Source organism: Anguilla rostrata, chromosome 2 (genome assembly GCF_018555375.3).
Source record: "Anguilla rostrata isolate EN2019 chromosome 2, ASM1855537v3, whole genome shotgun sequence".
Lineage (NCBI taxonomy): Eukaryota > Metazoa > Chordata > Actinopteri > Anguilliformes > Anguillidae > Anguilla > Anguilla rostrata.
This window is the reverse complement of record NC_057934.1, coordinates 28208986-28231365: the sequence shown is the minus strand read 5'-3', so window position 1 is coordinate 28231365 and position 22380 is coordinate 28208986. Positions and strand designations below refer to the sequence as shown.

General features: G+C 41.2%; 1 protein-coding gene across 1 annotated transcript in view; it reads right to left on the bottom strand.

Moving 5' to 3' along the window:
- Nucleotides 1-22380, bottom strand: part of LOC135249537 (protein FAM135A-like) — an 84874-nt gene that overhangs the window by 42238 nt on the left and 20256 nt on the right. Inside the window, exons 4-9 of the mRNA XM_064325151.1 lie at nt 13797-13876; nt 12410-12549; nt 11195-11265; nt 7721-7894; nt 5724-5850; nt 4609-4762 (exon numbers count right to left, since the gene is read on the bottom strand). Of these exons, the coding sequence (XP_064181221.1) occupies nt 4609-4762; nt 5724-5850; nt 7721-7894; nt 11195-11265; nt 12410-12549; nt 13797-13876 (746 nt within the window). The remainder of the gene's footprint in view (nt 1-4608; nt 4763-5723; nt 5851-7720; nt 7895-11194; nt 11266-12409; nt 12550-13796; nt 13877-22380) is intronic.

The window sequence follows — 22380 nt, the reverse complement described above, 5'->3', positions numbered from 1 at the left end:
AGCAATTAAGGTTAGAGCATGTGCTGAACTACAGAAATGTTACAAAGCATGACTGAATAAAAGAAAAAAGAAAAGTGGAAAAAGGTTTTTAGACTCGTGATGTTAGGCAGCTCTGATTTAATTGCAGGTTAAATTTTTACTATAATTTATGTGGGCTAAGCAGCGAGTCGTTTTAAGAAAAAAGTAGGAGGTGCAGAGGATTAGTAAAATAGATATCCTTTCAAAACATTTTGCACACTTTCTGCTAATATATATATATATATATATATATATATATATATATATATATAAGTGTATCAATGGAGCATTATTGATTAAACTGCCTGCTCACACCCCACATTGAAATTCATAGTCAACTTTAGATTTGCTCACCTGTTTATTCTTGAACCTCAAACTAATGCAAAGGTTGCACATTCCAGGGGTATGTGTTTTCAACTACAGCTGCCCATTGTTGATGCCTCCCCCTCAGTAGTTTCATGCCATCATCATGGACTCCTTTCTTTGTAAAATATCAGCAATATATAAAATATCCCAATAGCCATGATTACCAGGCCTCCCCAGAATTTTTGTACACGTGGGATGTTGTGACAAGATAGTCGTCCCAGGTGAAGCGGCAAGTTTAAAACATACACTATGCCCATACACACACACAAACGCTGCATTTCTCATGTCACTCTCATGCACACCGTTTTGTCTGTTTACAAGTATGTTTCCTTCATTCATGCGTTCATTCAAACATATGCTAAGCTAGCTTAGCTAACTAACCTCTGGTTTTATCATCACCTCCGGTTTGTGAAGTGCACACGAACACCGTTATGTTATGAACACACGCGGACGTTTCATACTTTACATCCACAAACCATGTTTATATATTATTTCTGGCTGAATCTTTGATTGGAGTTCGCTGCTGCTGCTGTGTTTATTTGTCGTGGCCATAGAGCATATATAGGAACTGGAGAGGCAAGAGGAGTCAGAAGCAGCAGAAACCAATATGGCATCCAGTGCATCCAGCTCACAATTTCCCCATAGGCTATAATGGAAAGACTTCTGCCTTTTTCTATCAACCTAAAGGATTTACTGTCACATTTTCAACCCAGTTATATGCAAAATACATATAAGAATAAGAATCGATGCGTGATTTTACTTGACATGATACAATAAAAAGTTATAACCAAGTTGTTTTATTCAACACTTGACTCTGGTTGGTTAATATATGACTCACCATATGCCTCTGATTTGTGGAATGCATACCACGGATGAATAGCCTACAAGAAACACAATCGTTAAGTAATTCCATGGATACTGAACTGCGTATGGATCACAGAACTGTGCGGAGTGGAGCCAGCTAGCACTAGTCAGTGTTCATGAGCCACAGACCACACCATAAATAGGCTTCATACTTGGACGCTCTCGGAGCTAAAGTTAACATTATGAATTCCCTCTGGAATGAGTGGACAACTACATGAACAGCCAGCTCCTATGACTTTTGTGTTGTCACTTGTAATTACCGAGCTCAAAGAGATAACGCTAACTGCAAAACTAGTTTGCTCAAATCACAGGGATTCGTATTGCTGCTAAAATTAGCTATGGCAAATGTTAAATAGTATTTTTTCTTATACGGTTTCCGTATGCTTCCCATACAGACGACTTCAAGACTACTAAAGTCTGACACACTCCCATATTTAGCAACAATCTGTCCTAAACCATGGGTTGTATTCTGCAAAGACTGAACTATGCAGCTTCACACATTATAAAATTCAAACAGGATTATTTTGGAGATTTATTCTGGCCCTCCTCTTCCATCGCAAAACTCACTACTGATGTGCTGATGTCAGACAAAAGCCCTGTCCATACGGGATTAGTTTCACTAGGGGAGGTCAGATCCTACTGCATTTTTTTACCATCATAATTCACATCTGGAACGACCAGATCTGAGGGCATGCAAGAAGTTCTGGCTGAATTAAAACTTGGTGTCTTTTTCTGCGAACTCCAAGGTCCTCTGATAATTCTGTGTTTCAAAGCCTAATAAAGTGTCAGCTAAGTATCAGAAATATTAGGAATTGGGCTGATTTCAAGGTTTAATTACAACCGTTTTATTAGCTAGGCCTATTTGGAACCTCGTTCAAAACCCACAGACAAGCATACAAAAGACTAATGTGAAAGATATTTCGAACAATAAATTGATGAGGTCTCAGACAAAAATATCTCCATTCAATATGAGTCCCTCACTCATAGTACTTTGCCTCTTTTTGACCACAAGAAAGAAGTTGAGTGATCCTGAAAGTATTCGCAACCTGAAATCTTTTGTTTGTTAGTCTGTGTATGTCTATATGTCACCACGATAAGTCGACTATCACTGTAAAAATCTCTGCACTCACCGCCCACTGTAAATAAATACCAACACTGTTTTTTTGGGAAAATAATCAACTTGGCTGTGCCATCAGTTTTTATCAGCTTCCTGTACCTCTTATTCGGCAACATTTACCCTCGCCCGGGCCAGGGAGTGACAGATGTTAACTGACTAATTAACACAGGAACCACACTTGTGTGGAATTATCTCCTTTCAATATGCATTGAGTCCCACACGTACAGTACTTTGCCTCTTTTTGACCACTATGCGCATGTTCACGAGTAAGGGAAAAAGGGATTCGGAGATCAACGGCCGTCTAGGTGCAGCGGCCGCAGTAATGCAGGGCTTACTCTCTTTGATAGGGTGAGGAGCTCAGCTATCCGGGAGGGCCTCAAAGTAGAACCGCTGCTCCTTCACATTGAAAGGAGTCAGTTGAGGTGGTTTGGGTATCTGACAAGGATGCCTCCTGGGCACCTTCCTCTGGAGGTGTTCCGGGCTCGGCCACTGGGGAGGAGACCCAGGGGTAGACCTAGGACACGCTGGAAGGATTATATCCAAGGCTGGCCTGGTATCGCCCGGGGATTCACCGGGATGAGTTAGCGCTGTCGCTGGGGAGAGAGACGTCTGGGCTGCTCTGCTTGCCCCTTTGCCACCGCAACCCTGACTTGAACTAAGCGGTTAGAGAATGGATGGATGGATGGACAATTACTGTCACCCATATAAATTACTATGAAGAAGAAAATCTTTTTTACACTAGAGTCTTTAGGAACTCTTAAATGGTCATCCTTTACATCCTGTCACTGGGGTATAAATATGAAGTGACAAAAAAATCCTTAGTTATTCAACAGATAGAACACGCAAATTAAATGAAATGTTGTTGACCTTCATAAATCATGCAATGGCTATAAAGAAATACCCTGAAATACCCATCTTCACTACTAGGAAAATAATTAAGAAGTTTAAAACAACTGGAGCTGTGATGTACCTGCCTGGAAGAGAACACAAGTGTATTTTGCCCACAAGCACAGTGAGGGCGATGCTTCCAGAGTCAAAAATGTCACCAAGGATCACAGTTGGAGAATTGCAGAAGTTGGTTGTATCATGGGGTCACCAGATCTCCAACAATTACAATTAGACACCACTTCCATACCAAAAAGCTATTTGGAAGGCTTGCCAGAAGAAAGTCTCTCTCGTCATTAAGCCACAAAAACCCAAGAGCCTGGAGCTAAACATTTTCAGAACTTTGAATCAGGTTGGAAACAGGTCATATTATGAGACAAAAATTCGTTTTTTGGCCATAAACACCAGAGGTGTGTCTGACATAAAAAGAGGGATATTTATGCAGAAAAGAACCCAATCCCCCTTGTGGTGGTGGATATTAGATGGTGTGGGGCTGTTTAGCATTCAATGGTATTGGGAACCTTGTTAGAATACATAGCTAGATACAAAGACACTCCCTCAAGTATCAGGAGATTTTTAGACCAAAATCCGGTTGCCTCTACCTAGAATGTAATTGTAAGTACCTGACATATGCTGTTACACTTTTGGTCACATTACAGTGGCCAAAGAATCATTAACCATCATCTAATTGTTAAAGCAAGTAACACATATCAAGAGTTACACATATTATCGACTATGAGCCTGACCCTGCTATGGAAAGTTTTTATTTTGTTTTTACTACAATATATATTCTTAATGAAAAAAGGTGTTAATAAAAGTTCCAGAAACTTCTGGAGGCATAACATTGCTGTACAAGCTGATTTGTAGTTAGCTGAACTGTATTTTAGGAGCGGCACACATGAAATGCACAGAGCAAGTTCAGACAGGAAACCCTTGCTGCAGCTGACCTGTGTGCACAAGTACCAAATGTGGATCTATTCAGCTCCAACCCAGAATAATTACATTGCATATTCATTAAAACATCTAATCTGAATACACAAATTGTCCTGAATTGCTTTTTACTATGAACACTAAACACCTCAATACCAGCCATTGTGAATCTGACAGTTCATCAGAAACTTTAGTAAATATCTAAAATATTCTTCATCACACAAAAAAAGTTGGTGCCATTTGGAAGCATACACTAAAGCAACATTTAAAAAATCCCAGAAAGTGAACTATGACTAACACACACATCCACACACTAACACGTGCACACACATGGACACACACATGCACGTACAGGCAGGCAGGCAGGCATGCATGCACACGCACGCGTGCACACACACCAGTCACCAGTGCAAACTGACAATCCTTACCTAGGTCCATTCTGACAGAGGAGTGCAGGTCCTTGGTTACTGTAATGAAGTAGCTGAAAAGGCCCTGATAAGCCAGCAGGAGACTGGCACAGAGGCTGTAGTGTAGACTGTAGGCATGCTGCAAGCAGTGTTCCGACACAATGGATGTCCTGCCCTATAAAATTATACAGTTATCTGTCAGAAGGGGAAAAAATCTTACAACTGCAACTTATATGTAAGATATGTGTTCACCATGTTCATACACTGCTTTATGGATATTTGGGCTAATCAAAGCATGAAATTATTACTACTATTTACAGACAGAAATATTGCAGCCAACTAAATCAAATTTCACCCACCAACAGAACTATTTTCATGTGTTTGTAAAACATGGGACATTAAGGTGAAATCAAGCTACAAAATGAGACACTTTTTTTAAACATGATTTACTTATAGGAACATTCTAAATATTTCAGAATATAGTCATATAGCTTAAATAAATTCTGACTTTAGTTGCGCCTATATTCGGCATATCTAAAAACTTGAAGAAAAAAAACTTGACTTTAATCATAAATGTGCACTCAATACTAAAACCATTTCAAAACCAAGGTCTTGACATTGGCATTGGAGGTCAGATAAGCATTGCAACATAAGCATCATTGAACATTCCACAGGGGCAAAAAGTATTAAAAAGGAAAAAACATACAGTGTATCCCTTAGGACAAGGGCGGGCAATTCCGTTCCTGGAGGGCTGGTGTGTATGCTTGTTTTTGTTTCCACCAATTACCCTGGTTAAATGAGCCAATTGGCTGTATACAACAACACTGGTTCACTCGTAGATTAGATCATAGTAACACGTTTCATTCAGGGACACAAAAACAGTCTTCGTCTGTTGTTCATGCGCTTATCAAGACTATCAGATGACGTAAAAATTAAGGGCTAATTGAGTAATTAAGGCCAGAAGTTGGCATGAAAACCAGAAACGGATACGGTCCATGTTGCCCACCTCTGCCTTAGGATGTGGTTTGTATTATAATTGGTTAGATTAAAATAACAAGCATGAAGAAACTGTGAGCAACAAGGTTATATTTCCAATAGTGTTGTCATTGTAGCACCCTGTAGTGATGTTAGCTTACATCCGAGGAGAGCTGTTTAGTGTAGCTACAGCCAAATACAACACTCTCCAGGGTAGGGATGACGGATTCTTTGGTCTGTGCTGGTGCATTGCGGTTCAGCCAGGTACTTTTCACTGCCCGTGGAAAACTGCAAATCAAACAAAAATAATATATGGCCTTGAGTGATTAGAGAACTGCATAGGCTAGAAACCTAACGGTGGTGAGCTGGTACCTTTGTCCAAGATGATTGGGTTGGCAGGGTGCAGGTTGGTGAGGCATACAGGGCAGTGACAGTTGAGCACTTTTCAAGTTTCCCATAGAAATAACTATGGTAACCACTGAGTTTCACCCAGTAGAAACATTAACTACTGTACTCTGTACTAGCTTGCACCGGTTTCCATATGACCAGTAACGTTATCTACAGCACCGAATTGCAACACAGAGTACTTAATTTTGGAACTGACTGTACTAACGCTATACACTCGGTCTGTGGACTCATAAGCAAGGCATGTAGCTAACGTTAAACTCGGTCAAAATTCCAAAATGAAACTCTGAAGTGCGGGCGTATTTTATTGTATTTCCAGAAATATAAGAGTTTCCTGAAAAAATTATACAGTTGCAAAACCAATAGTTTTTATATTTTAGGCAGTCATTAGTTAGCAAGCCAGAGTAATGAGTTAGAAAGAGTTAGAATCTGAGGGGGGATTCAAACCAGTGCCTGTTACCCGTCCAAGCGTCCAATAGGCAAACACGCTATCCAGTGAGTAACTAGTGAAGTAGCTGCCAAGCTATTTTTTTTAAACATGTGCTAACGTAGGCGGCTTTAAAGGGAATGAGAGATGACGCTCTGATTGGTTTATTGAAGACACCTATTAATTGAGCCATTACATTCTGCCCGTTTGAACCTTGCACCTTACTTTGTGCTCAAATAGTCTATGTGCTTTAAACCAGTATTTCTCAACCCTGATCCTGGGGACCCACTGCCCTCCTGCATGTTTTAGATGTTTCCCTGCTCCAACACACCTGATTCAAATGAATAGGTTGTCATCAAGCTCTGCAGAAGCCTGATAAGGACCCATTCATTTGAATCAGGTGTGTTGGAGCAGGGAGACATCTAAAATATGTAGGGCAGTGGGTCCCCAGGACCAGGGTTGAGAAACGCTGCTTTAAACCATGTGCTAAGACCGTTAATATAGATTATGGTTTTATTCTCATTGTTTGAAGAAGAGCGGAGCCAAGTTCAAGAAGCACTTTTTCCCGTTCAAAATTTCCATTGGAAACTTTACGACACAGAATCAAAGGAGGCTCCTCAATAATTAAATGATATAATATGTATATTTTATGGCCTTTGGTTAAGTTTTTCCACTTTGTTCCAGAGAAATCACGTTCAGTTCAATATGACAAATGACACTAAATACAACAATATCCTTGAGCCTCATCAGCCATTTATATGGAACTGCGAAATTTTAGCTGGCAAACTGTGAGTGAAGCCGCCAATGAGAATGTTCACCTGACAATGAGAGACTTGAATCAGACTCAACGGGTGCAAGAAAGTTAATACAATACTCCTGAATAGATCTTAAAAAAGATTCTCAGAATTAGCCAGCTATATTAAAGTGAGCTTCTGATAACATAACATTACACAGTTAACACTAGATAACAATGTTAGATAGTTACTTACTACTTACTGTACTATATCCATTAGCAGTCACCTAGCTAATTAACTTAAATTATGAAATATACGCAATCTGTGTATAGGCGCAGCTTGTGTTAGCTAAACTTACATTGTCACACTGTGGATTGCTTATATAGATGACAAAATGTTTCTGATTACGTGGTTGTTTCAAGTGTTAGCTAGTTAGTTAGACAAAATAGTCTTGCAGTCTAGACTACAGCAGCTACAGCAAAGCCGGAATTCCACCTTTTATAAGACAAAAGACTTTTACATCAGTATTTGCATTAACCAAACATAAATCTGCCCTGGACTGAATTTGTATATGCCACTGTGGAAAACTCACCTTACAAGGGGCTGATGTAGAGCAACCAAGGACCCATGGACAGTAACAGAGACGACTGAGAGGTGAAAATAATCAAACATGACGTTGACATGCTGGTGAACACCACAGTAAAGATTAAAGTGCAATCGAAGCGTGCGGCTGCTGATCATTGGCAGGGAACTCATATCCTCTGGCCTGCGTGCAGAGAAACAGAGAGGGTTGGTCGGGTGACCAGCATAATGGAATTAGAAACACAGGCAGCCAAATCACAAGTTACAGTAACATTTACAATTACTTTAATGTATCATTTCAAATAGAATTACAACACATGCACACAGACTGTCAAGTTAATTAAAATGTTGTATTACAGCAGTATGTGCTAATACCTGTAAACACAGCATGCACAATGTATACATACAATGTGTGTATGCATGTATGCACACACACACACATATATATACATATGTGCAGTGAGCTCCATAATATTTGGGACAGAGACATTTTTTTCTTGATTTGTCTGTGTACTTCACAATTTTAGGTTTGTAATCAGACAATTCAAATGTGGTTGAAGTGTAGAAGCTCAGTTTTTATTAGACGGTAGGTTTATACAGTGTAGTTTCACCATGTAGAAATTACAGCCCTTTTTATACATAGTCCCCCCATGTCAGGGCACCATAATATTTTGGACAGGTGTTTCTGATGAGTCAGTTGTGTTCAATTGATCCTTTGTGCAGACAAAAGAGAGCTGTCAGTATCTACTCTTGATTCTATGCCTGTGATTGCCTTTGGAGTCTGTTACTGGCATTTGTCAACATAAGGACCAACATAAGAACAACAGTTGTGCCAATAAAAGTCAAGGAAGCCATTATGAAGCTGAGAAGCTCAAAAACACAGGCAGAGACATAAACCAAACCTTAAGCCAACCAAAATCAATGTTTGGATCATCATTAAGAAGAAAAAGAACACTGGTGATCTCAGAAATCGCAAAGGGCCTGGTAGACCTCTACAGTTAATGACCGAAGAATTCTCACCAAAATGAAGAAAAACCCTCAAACACCTGTCTGACAGATCAGAAACACTCTTCAGGAGGCAGGTGAGGATGTGTCAGTAACTACTGTCCACAGAAAATGTCACAAACAAAACTACTTTCCTCCCTTCCCTTTGCTACCGCTATTTCGATTGAGCATTTACATATGTTCTCTTCTCCTCAATCAATTCCTCAGGGAATGCACAACTTTGGTTGTTCATGTGAGCAGGGACTGCACACCAATCAGTTGCATTTCACGCAGTGGTCCTTAGCCTTATTCCGACGGTATTTGCTGACCTGGCACTGAGTTTTCTTCCCAGGAATGATGGGTGTGCAAGGTGATGCTGCGATCATGGCAGCTTTGGCGGCTGCTGTTTCTTTCATCAGCTTCATGTAATTTTCACACAGGTCGCATGCCAGGTCCATGATGAAGTCATTCATCAGTAATTGCTTCCTCTGGTCCCATTCGCTTGCATGATTTTGCCATCCTGTAATCTATTCTGAGTTTATCCAAAGTCGCCGCTTCAATGAAAAACTTAAAGTACGTTGGAAGCGTTATAAAACCATTACTTCTATGACAACAATGCTCACAATTATTGATCTCCATGCTGAAGTCAACAACCAAAGTATTCTAAGAACGCAGTTCTTTTAAGCCCAGCTATTTAGGAAAAGTCATGGAAGGAGGAGCGTATTGCATTTGCGGTGTTGGAGTAATCTGCATTTTAATGTCCTAATGCCTGATGGTGTTGGCTCCGGCCTTTCTAGTTTTAATGATGTTCCAAACTGTTGATTTTGGTAAGCCTAAGGTTTGGCTTATGTCTCAGACAGTTTTTTGTATTTATTTCACAACGGCTTCCTTGACTTTCATAGTCATAACTCATGTTGACGAAAGCCAATAACAGAATCAATAGGGTAGAATCAAATCTAGATACTAAATGCTCTCTTAAACCTGCACTAAGGAAGCAACTGAACACACCTGACTAATCAGAAACACCTGTGATGCATACACAGACGGGTGACAATTAAAGAAAAAACCAACATGAAGTGTCTCAGTAAGGTGTCGGGCCACCATAAGCCACCAGAACAGGTTCAATGCGCCTTGGCATAGATTCTACAACTCTACTGGAGGGATGGAACACCATTCTTCCAAAAGATATTCCCTCATTTGGTGTTCTGATGAGGGTGGTGGAGAGCACTGTCTAACATGTAGGTCCATGGGTGTTCATCCATCCATCCATCCACTATCTAGACCCACTTATCCTGGGCAGGGTCGAGAGGGGTGCTGGAGCCTATCCCAGTGTGCAATGGACAAGAGATAGAAATACAACCTGGACAGGCTGCCAATCTATCGCAGGGCGCACACACACCATTCACTCACATACTCCATACCTATGGGCAATTTAGAGTGTCCAATTAGCCTACCTGCATGTCTTTGGACTGTGGGAGAAAACTGACGTACCTGGGGGAAATGATTCACATCATTTTCATACTCAGCAAACCATTCAGTGACCATTTGTGCCCTGTGGATGGGGACACTGTCATCCTGGAAGAGACCACTCCCATCAAGATAGAAATGTTTCATCAGAAGATAAATGTGATCACTCAGAATAACTTCGCATTGATCAAGTGGACCAAAACCATGCCAGTAAAATGCCCCCACAGCATAACAGAGCCACTGTAGGGGTCAAGCATTCAGACCTGTACCGTTCTCTTGGTGTACCCACACATGCACTTGCCCACTTGTCGAGAATATGGTGAAGGATGACTTGTAACCATATCACTTTTTTCCACATCTCTGTAGACCAGTGCCTATGGTTTTTGCACCACTGAACTCTCAAATGTGCATTTGCCTTTGTAATGAGGGGTACACTGCAACTTTATTATAATATCCCTCTCTATGAGATATTATCGATGGACTGTTCTTGCTGACACAGTCTGATCATGCCCTGCGTTGACATTCTCAGCCACCTGTCCAAGAGTGGCTCTTCTGGTTTTACTAACATACCGCACTAATGCATGAGCATCACAGTCATCGAATGCACAATTTCAACCACAATTTCCAGCCCTATTTACTAATGTCTTTCACATAGATAATAGCAGATGTCACTTTAGTCACTGTACCTATTGAAACACTAGCCAGTTGAGCAGTCTTTGTGACTGAAGCTCCAGCCATCCGCACCCCAATAATGAATCCTCATTCCTAGTCATACAGATCTTCCTCTTGCCATCTCGATCCAAAATCGAGGTCAGCTGGGCCTGATAAGCATTTTTATACATGCCACAGAGCATGATAAGATGCTAATTACTTAATGGTATAATGCAGTACAACCTGTATGGAAGCATTTGCATTTGTCATGTTTCTCGACTCATTTATTCAGGTTTTTCCTTTAATTTGCCACCTACTGTATTATACACACACCCACACCCACACACACACATATATATGTATGTGCCCTCTTGATACATACGAATAATCTCCATCTGTGAAGTGCAAGTCTAATGACAGTTGGAAGTCCATTTCGTTGAGTAAAACTTCAACCTGAAAAATAATTAAAATAAAAGCTTCAATTAGGACAATATAAAACAAACTTGTGTACTTTTTCCACATCACACAATTTTAAAGAGATAGTCACCCACAAAATTCAATCAGATTTTTTTTTTATAACTTCAATACATGTCTTTTACACTGAAAATGGAAACTCCCATGCATATTTTTTTGTACTAAATTAATTTCTAAATGTAAGTTGTATGTAGCTGTCTGGCCAAAATACACTTCTTGAGAAAAAGACAGGAATAAAATCCTTTTTTGTGTGGATTATCCCTTCAAAACCAATGTGTACAATACAGTACATACAATTGTTGTACAAGCTGGCTATATCTATATCTAGTCTACCAAACCAACTAGCTGGTTAAAGGGATATTGAACACAAAAATCTAAATTTGCTAAATGTAGAAATGAACATATTCCAATGAGTCTGTTTAATATGCTAACCAGTGTGGCTTTTTTAAATGATCTGTAATGATACTTGAACCAATGGTGATCATTTTGTCGCCATACTGAAGTAGAACTTCAGTAAAACTGCATAGTATTTTCCACAGTACGCTTATGTTTTTGACAATGGTTTCTCGCTGCTAAGAATGGGACATCATGGGTTTGTAGCAGTAAGATACCATCCTGAAAAATTCCACAGTAACCACGGTTTCACAGAATCATGAACGCACTGCTCACAGTAACATAAATTCACTTCTGTAAATGAATAAAATTAATCAATGTTACCCTATACATATCCTAAACTTTGATAATCTTAGGACAAAAAATGATGAAAAAAAGATGTAAAAAGTCCAGTACAATCAAGGTAGCAAATTCCTTTGTTTAGTAATCTTGTTATCATTACTTTATTAACCATATTAAGACAAAATATCATGACAGGAATTGTGCACCATCTAAAAATCTGTAAAAATCTGATGTTTTTGGGCATATTGCCCACTGTTAGATGCCAGCCACCAATTATAAGTCCACAGCCCACCGGCAGGGTTTATATGTAAGTTGCCCTTGTATGAGGGGATGAGGACAGTCCCACAGACTGATAATCCGTTCTCATTAGGCAACGCTATGGCTAATTATGTACCATTATGTTATATATTCGTAACACCCAGTTGCTATGAGGATCCCTGTTCCTTACCTTCTTTTCATCAAGCAGCAACTTTACTTTGAATAGAAGGACATCATTGATGACAATTTCTTCATTCTTATAGAGGATTTGAAATGTTTTACTGCAGATGGAACCATTGTGAACTGTGGCAGGGAAGGCAAGATCAGGACCTGAAAAATAGAGGACTAGAAGTCAAATAGAAGTCAAAACATTTTATCAACAGCACTTGTAGTATATTTCCCCCTTGATAACTCATCCCTGAAAACTTGGTAATATGACAAAATGACTTGGAAGCTCCAATACTGAAGATTGTGTGAGAAGTTACAAATCACCTGTACCTGCAGTTGGCAACAACAATAATATTTGTCTAACACTATCAAAAACTAAAGTACTAAAAGCTCACGTGTGAAAAAGAACCAATGGATATATATAAATTGGAAAAAAAACAATCGGGTAAGAAAAGCACTATAGAAGGATACAAGGATACACAGGCCAGACTGAGTTTAAATCTAGTGGAGGGTAGCTCATCCAGTGAAATAAAACAGAGCACTAAAACAGGAGCAGTAGTGGGCTGACAAGCAGGTGACTTCTGACCAGCTCAACTTAACCCTTTGAAGCTCTGCTCAAACATGTGGCAGACACATTTAAAGAGTTGAAAAATAATTGAGACATTTACAGGGTTAAACTGCTTCAAACACTATTAATGAATGAATCAAAAAATGTATTTATTTATGTTTACAATATTAATGTTTGTGCATGGTTAGGTACTGATGCTTTGTTTAATCATGCTTCGCCCTCAGAAGAAGTTTATACACAAAACCTATCAGATTTTCCGTGAACCCTGAAACACACAAGTTATTAAAAGGGACATGCAGTTATAACTGGATAGGGCCAGTCCAGAGCACAGAAAGACTTGGGATTGTCTCTTATTTTTCTTTCTGTCTTTAGGGGGCTATGAAAATTGGTACCTTGCAAGTGCTCTTATTGTGAAATTGCAGGTAAGACACTATACTGCCCCCTTTGGTCATATACTGTGATGACAACATAGAAAACAACTTTCACTTTACATGCAAATTCAAAGCTGGGATGAAAATCATTTGAAACACATCTGGATTTTAAACAGGCAGAGAAAACCCTGCACATAATCTATCAATCATCCCCAGGCTCATCTTCTCATGCTGTTCACATGCAGTGGAGTCAAGACAAAAAAGTTGCTGGTGCCCACACATTTTCTCAATTACACAGCGGATGGCTGTTCTCAGAGTTACTAATTAAAGTTTGTGACAGATTTTCCAACTGTAATTACGGATATGACATTTGGTCTAATTGACAACGGAAGCAAGTGGACACAGTGCTGGCCAATGCAGACCGGAAACAGGGTGCACTGGGTATACTGCTGCAGTAGCAGGTGACTGACCAGCAGGGCGCAGCAGGCTTGTCTCGATCTTGTGAGGGACCCGTGTTGGCACTTTCATGCTGCCGCGGATTTGATAAAACCTGTGAAGACAGCATTCAAGAAGTGACAACATTCACCATAAACCATAAGAGGGGTGGACAAATCATCAATCCACATGGCAGTCCTCTGGGCTACTATGCAGCCAAATCTGCTAGACCAGCCAATTTTTTGCTAGCCCAGATATAAAGGTATACTGACAAATACGTTACATTACGTTATAACATTTATTTAGCAGACGCTTTTATCCAAAGCGACATACAAAAGTGCATATGAAGATCAATGGAACAACTACAAAACACAGGTTTGATAAGGTAAAATACTCATTCCGTGCAGTTATATGTGTATGTGCCATTTGAACAAAAATTTTACAAACTTCATCCATCCATCCATCGATTATCTACACCCACTTATCCTAAGCAGGGTCGCGGGGGGTGCTGCAGCCTATCCCAGCATGCATTGGGCAAGAGGCAGGAATACACCCTGGACAGGCCACAAACTTAGGCTACATCCTTTATTGAATTTAAAAACTGTTGAACAGTGTACTGTATTAAATAAATGTATAGTTATAATTTATAATTATAAGTGTCATGAGTTGGAAGAATGTGAAACACCTGTTCACGTTCTGCTCACCAATGCACTCTATTTTCTGAACGCTGTTAGAAAAAAACTATTTTAATGAACTTAAACTGCACTGGTCACTCTGCCTTGTTCATTATGCATGGTTGGGTTCTCCTCCAAAGGGAGAAAATGACAAGTCAGCAGGCACATAAATTTCTTCACCTGAATTGCCATTTACGTGTTCAAATATAGGGCAGCCCGCTAAGCAGTTTGTGGTCACAAGAGTAATTCCATCAGCCATTGGCAAGGTAGGCTAATACTGTCAGCTAGACAAGTTAGCTAGAAAGCATTATCAAAAAATGTAAGGGTTTGGAGAATTAGCTGAGTAGCTAATTATCTAATTCACTGAACTAGATAATTCAGATTCTTACAATTCTAGCGGTTACCATAAAAATCACTTAATGTATATCTGGCTTACAAACCTTATTTTAGCTAAGATATTCCTACTAATCTGGGTGAATGGCAAATTTAAAAATATTAATATGGTGAGGCATCTCTATAAAATGGTCTCTCTTTTATTAATACCAGTGATAATATACTAATAATTAAGAAGGGGAACGTCAGAAATTGTAGCTCTGCACTCCTGGTTTGGAAACCACCACCTGCCACTTCTCCACACCTGCACCTGTTACCTGGCACCCTAAAAGTGCGCTTCAGCACCACATCTTTTATGCGTAGAGCCCCAAACTTAGACCACAACCCCTTAGTTGCTGAAGACTGCACAGCCACTTCTTCCCACGGCGGCCTTTGATAGGCTTCCACCCAAGCAAACATCGGATATCGGCTAATATCCTGCTCCTGCTACTGCTGCGTCGACCACCTGCAGTGCCCGACACAGGCTCCCCAGCCTCGTGCCCGGCAGCACCAACCTCTCCCTCAGCACACACCTCACTCTCATGCATCTGCTGTAATACATCACTGCTCTCTCACCCTCCAGCCCCACTTGGGCCAGCACTGCACTCATGCCATCATTAGTTGCATCCATGTCCAGGAAAAATGGCAGGATGGGGCGAGGGCGGGAGCCTCAATCAGGGCTCTTTGGAGGGAGCTAAATGCACTTCGCTGGATCAGGGCTGACTGACGAATGGGTGCAGCCATGTTTGTTTACAGTCAGAGCACTTGGCTTCCCGTCACACAGCAACGATTTTTCCAGAGTGCCGAAACCAGCCTCTGCAGCTAATCTCCCAGCAGTATCCCTTAAGTGGGCTCCCCAAAACTCCCCAAACTTGTCCTCTCAGTCTCAGTCTCAGGCCACTTGGAAACCTGTCCCTGGCTACAGACAGCGTGCACAGTTAGCCACCTGACAGAAGACGCGTCCTAATAGTCCATTTGGCACCAGGCACATGAACATCCTAACCATTCCCATGGCTGGCAGACAGCAGGTTGACTGACAGTTGAACCCTGCAAACACGCGCAACATTAAAACAGACATAACAGCAACACTTAGTGTAACTACACTAGAGGTAAACTTTCTCGGATCTCTACAATACTTAACAATCTTTTTGTCGCAAGGAACTTGGATTTCCTCTTTTTAACTGAATACAGCCCTCCAATTGAGCTGTGCCCAGTTGACTGCATTTCTATTAGCACTCCTGGAATGTCAGGGCAGGATGGAGGCCTTGCCAGCGTGTTTAGGAATCCTTTTGACTGTCGCACGGTAAGCACTGGGTCGTTCTCTTTCGAAAGGCAAATGTTGAAAGTAGGACAATCAAATCCATTCTTTTGCATTTTAATCTACCATACCTCTGGATTAAACAGTTTCTTCCTGTCTGAATTCACTGAGATTCTGTCTAGAGTAATTATTCTTGGTGATTTTAACATTCACACTGATGATGTTACAGTTTTGTGGCAGAATTTCTAAGCGTAAGGTCAGAGATATGAGGGCTGAAATCCCCCCCACTCCCCAACTGAACCAACTGACCATCTCGGCCTGTAATTTTGGATTGCTTCTCCCCCATCTCCCTTCAAGTTCCAGTGGCGCCACCAAGGGCTGGCCAGGAGGAGCCACGGCCATCCTGATACAATCGCTGGCCCCCCCCACTGGCCCCCCCTCGCGAGTTGCATATGCATAATATGCTTCTGAGTATGCATAATATACTTCTATCTGATATTTTACATTAGGTACTATTCATTTAAATCAATAATGTATATTTTTCATAATAGTTCATGTGAAAGAAAATAACAAATGCATAGCCAGCCAGCCGCTTTTGACTGTCCATCACTGCGTCACACTCCGACCCCCTCCCCCGGCCTGCTGCTGCTCTCGTGGAAGCTAGCCTAGCTGGCAGTTGCCTGTAGAGTTGAGTTGAGACCACCAGACTGTAAGTCATACAATGCTTACTTACAGTAAAAAAATGTATGTATTCAGTAAACTGTTCGTTTTTTGACGGTGTTGAATTACCTAGCTAGGTAGCTATCTTACGTTACTAGCTAGCTAAGTTAGCTAGTTAAATTAGGTATTGGGGCTTAGCTAGCTAGTTTATGCCTTAAGGCAGGGGTTCTCAAACTTTTTGGGGCCAGGGACCCCTTACAGGGGAGAAAATTTTCCAAAGACCCCATAATCGTAATACCGATTAAGCATATGCTTACTACCACATTTGTACTCTTAGATGTCACTGGAACTATTTGTATTCTAAAACTTTTCAACCTAAATATTTCAGACCTGTTTCATAGTGATAAACAGAAACACATTTCAATATGAATCATGTTAATACCACGTATATACTTTTATATTTACTTACTTTTATAATATACATTTTATTCAAATTACATTTGGACTCAACTTGACAGCATTTATACTTTTCAAGTAATTGATCTTAAAAGCTTTCAGAAAATGAACAGTAGCAAGACTGTAGCAACACAGACGTTTAAAATGATCAGTCTAAAGCTGACTTTCAGTAAGTACTTTAACTTTAAAATAATGAACTTATTGCTCCTTATTCAAATCATTGGCAGAAAGCTCTGAAAAAATCAGAAGTTATCATAACAGTGTTACAGAACACATCATAGTAATTAGGCCTATTACTGAAGAAAATTTTGATTGGAATATTTGCGTTAAGCTACATCACATTCTTAGCTCACACAACTCACAATAACTCACTTGATGAGCTCACCTAAATTAATGAGATGGGTGAGCCTGTCTCTCACTACACAGTTTCTCCACTCCATTCTTGGAGTGAGAGATGACTGGCAGACTCTAAGATCGTTCTCCACATGCAAATGAGCCCTGTACTTAGTCTTCATTGCAGTCAAAGTGGAGAATGATGACTCACAGAGGTAAGTGGTCGGAAAGGGGAGCAATATTCGCATGGCCTCGGCAGTGAGTTCAGGATACTCATGTGAGAGGGAGGGCCAAAAGTCTGCATGAGGCACCTGCTGAAATCGGGCCTTCAATGTCCTATCACAGGATAAGTCCAACAGCTCCTCTTCTTGCCTTACCAGTAAGGCCACTTGTTGTTGCAGCTGGGGCAAAGGGATCCCGCACCCAGTCCCAGGCATCGGTATTCAGATCGGAGAAGTATGAGCTGAAGTGCTCGCTCAGTGCAGTGAGGTGAGAGGTGGCTAGCTCTCTCACTATAGCCACAGACAGGTTGTTTGTGTGGAGAAACTCAGTCAGTTGGGGGAACATGTCTGTTACTCCGTCTTGTAGCCTTCTTCTCCATAGCTCCGTTTTCTTCATGAAGGTGGTGATTTTGTCGCTGACTTCAAGGATAGATGCATAGCCTCCTTGGATAGAGAGGTTGAGGCTGTTGAGCAAGTTGAATACGTCGGCAAGATAGGCTAATTTGGCTACACACTCCGGGTCAAAAAAAAACTCTGCGATGTCGGGTTTGTCCTCTCTCATAAACTCTGACATCTCACTGCATAGCTCAAACACCCGCTGCAAAACTTTACCCCGAGAGTGCCATTGCACTTCAGAGTGATATAGCAGTGCGTCATGCCCAGCACCCATCTCCCTACAAAGTTGTCCAAACAAACGTGACTGCAGTGCTCTTGAATTCACAAAATTAACTGTAGTCACAACTGTGTTCAAAACAAAGTGAAGGTCTGGTTCGATACCTTTGGATGCGAGCGCCTGCCGATGCAGCATACAGTGCGTAGCCATAACCTTCGGGTTGACAGCCTTTATCCGCACAATAACCCCACTCTTTCGGCCCGTCATCCCCGCCGCACCATCCGTACAAACGGCCACGCATTTTTCCCAGCTCAGTTCTGCTTCAGTCATGAAAGCATCCAGGAGTCTGAATATTTCCTCACCCGTTGTCCTTCCAGGCACCTCCTTGCAAAACAGAAAGTCCTCCAAAATGTTCCCTTCCCATGGACAGCGAACCAAAACAATCAACTGAGCCGCACTGGCAATGTCTGTTGATTCGTCCAACTGAATAGAAAATTGCTCACAGGAACGCAATTTATCCAGTAGCTGTGACTGAATGTCAACCGAGAGTTCTTCAATTCTCCTCCTCATAGTGTCATTTGAGAGAGGTACAGCTTTCAGTTTATTAGCTGCCTCTGTCCCAAGCATAACTTCACACATTTCAACCGCCGCTGGAAGTATGAGTTCTTCTCCAAGTTCGCCACCAAATAAGAAGCCTTCTGTGCTCTCTCTGAAGTTGTGACCAGGTTCACAATCCGTGTTTTCTGGCGGGTGTATTTCTCGCTCTTTCGACAGAAAAATTATTTTGTTTTGCCCTGATATTCCGGGTGCTTTGTAATCAGATGTCGCTTTAGCTTGGCTGGCTTCATGGCTTCATTCGCTAGCACCTGAAGACACATGATGCATTTTGGTCTCCCGTCGGTGTTCTCAGTAAAACCAAACTCGATATAACTGTCGTCATATTTTCTCAATTTAGCTAGTTTGGGCTTAGCATCACTTGACGATGTGGACTGACTCAAATATTTCTCCATGCTCGCCAGCTAGCTAGCTGGCTAATAAGCCAAGCTAAGCAGCAGCAGGAACGGTTCGTTGCGCCCTGAGTGAAGTGAGTGATTCATGACAGATTGACGTGATGTGTCACAATCACCTCAGAGTTTCTATTGGCCCAAAGCAAACGTGGGAGTAACTGAATGGACACAATATGCGTGTTTTATTGCACAGCTTGGCGCAAATGGTCCCCATCTGTAGAAATGCACTTTTTAATGATACAGCACAATTTTATAATTTATAGCAAATTATTTCGCGGACCCCTGGCTATGGGTCGCGGACCCCTGGGAACCCACTTTGAGAACCACTGCCTTAAGGTTACTCTGCAGCATAGACAGTGTTAGCTAACTATAGTTAGAGTTATCGTAGCTTTCTAGAACGATTTTCAAACCACTTGATGAACTTAGGACTGCCAGAGCATCTAGCTAGTTGATGTTATGGGCTGGTATAGCATTAGCTTACTAGCTACGATTAGTCACTGTGCTGTGCTATGTCAATTTGCAGAAAATGAGAAAGTCCACAGATATCAGTAGTACAGGGGAGACGCAGCCGAAAGGGGAGCAGCAGCAGAGGGTTAACGTTAGTGAGGACACAGTCGAAGATGATGAGAACATCATTGAGCAAGCCAATGAACAGGCAGAGGCAGCGAGAGAGCATGACAGAACAGAGGCAGAACATGACAGTGATGAACAGGCACAGGCAGCATCAGTGACAGAGCACAGTGAAGAACAACAGACAGCAGCATAGAATGAAAGTGCGGAAAAGGCAGCAACAACAGTCACAGAGGTTGACAATCAAGCGAGGCAGGACTCAGCTAGAGCTATTCAACCCGTTCCTGGACCAACAGGTGAAGCTATGATGGTGTGCCCCTGATAATGAAATGGATGGCTAGAGAGTAACGTTATCTGGATAAATGTATGGTTATAGCGTGTCTACATTGAGTTATGAGTCATGACATAATCACATAAAGCTTTCTGATTTATGTTTATTGGTAGTTGAGTTTGAATAGTCCGAATAGAATTGTCTATCGGCCGATATTACAAATGTAATCGGTAATTACTATGGAGAGGGGCTAGCTACTCATGTTATTATTATTATTATTATTATTATTTTATTTATTTTAAATTATTATTTTAAAATCAGAATAACTGATTTTGCCTGTTTCATCCTAGATATATCCCAGTCAAGAGCAGAGGGGTCCAAACAGCCACATCTGAAGTTTTTCCCTCGGACCCTTCAGGGGGATAGAAGACGGGGCTTCGTGAAAGAGTGGTACATTATGCATAAATGGCTGGAATACTCTCAGAGTAAAGACTCTGCCTACTGCTATGCCTGCCGGCACTTCAGCCTCCCCTCCTCAGGTGATTCAGGGTTTACATCTGAAGAGGGGTTAAAAAATTGCAACTTACAAAGATGGGGGATTTGTAGGCTATGCCAAATCAGAATCACATACTAATGCTATGTTAGCATGGGCAGAATATGCAAAGCAAATGCAACTGCAAGCAAATGCTCTCTCTCAGCCTCCTTAAATGCAGAATATAATAAATTAGTGAGGGAAAATAGAGAGTACATTAGAACTGTCGGAGAAACCCTGCTCCTCACAGCTATGCAAAACATTGCACAGAGAGCACATAAAGAAACGGAAGGTCAGAATAAAGGAAATTTCCTCTCTAATATGGAACTGGTAGCCAAGCATGATCACACAGTCAAAAGAAAAATGACAAGTCAAAGAAATGCAATATACGTTGGACATAGTACACAAAACAAAATAATTGATTGTCTGGCTGAAATGGTCCGCACCTCAATAATTAGTGAAGTTACACAAAGTGAGGTTTTCAGCATTATGGTCACCAAGACCAAAGACATTAGGAAGAAGGAACAGATGTCCTTTGTAATTCGATACTATTACAATAGGTCAACATGTGAAAGTTTCCTAACCTTTGAAGCAGAAGAGCGCCTGGATGCTGCAGCACTTTCACAGAAAACTGTACAAATACTGCAGAAGTATGGCCCTGACTACAGAAACCACCTAGTAGGGCAAGCATATGATGGTGCCTCTGTCATGAGTGGGAAGAACACAGGTGTGCAAGCACACATTAAATCAGAGGCCCCATTAGCTTCTTATGTTTGTAACATTCACCAATGTTTCTGGTGAGATAAAACAGCTGTCAGATATTTTACAGTCCCCACAACTCAATTTGGGCACAGCTGTTACCCTTCTTGATTCTCCTGTTGACACATTGAACAGTTACAGAGAGGGCTCTCTCTTTAATGAGATTTGGGACAATACTGTGACCCTTGCCGAGCAATGCAACATCGGTGTTGCACCTCCAGGTCGTCCAGGGCGTCAGGTCACACCAAGCTCTAGGCTTGAAGGGTATTACATTTCCACTCCAATAGTTCAAAGACAGGTCAACACAGATAAGGAGGCATTTCGGTCAGGTTCATTCATTCCAATTGTTGATGTGCTTCTCTCTGAGGTGAAGAGAAGATTTTCTAAAGAAAATTGTGTCATAATGCAAGGGATACAAGCCTTGAATCCCTAATCCCTGCAGTCCCACATTTTGTGAGAAAAATGTAGTGTTTCTATTTGCCTCACAATACAACTGCAGCACTGAGGATCTCGAATATGAGATCCCTCAGCTTAAGCAAATTCTTGATAGGAAGCAAACTAGTGGCTTGGTTTAATAGAGCTCACAGTCTTCCTTGAGCCATATAGGGAGGTGTTCCACGGGATGTTTAAAATTAGCAAAATTGCACTTGCATTACCTGTGAGCACTGCAGCATGTGAGAGCAGTTTTTCTGTACTAAAGTTAATCAAGACTGTCTTGAGAAATACAATGAGTGACGAGTGATTGAGCAATTTGGGAGTGTTAAGTGTAGAGTCAAGAAGGGCTAGGGCCATAAATCCTGATGATTTTGTGGATGTGTTTGCCAAAAGACACAACAACAGGCAAATAAAGCTGTATTGAAAATAACTGGAGGCCTCTGTGTGGTGTTTTTAAA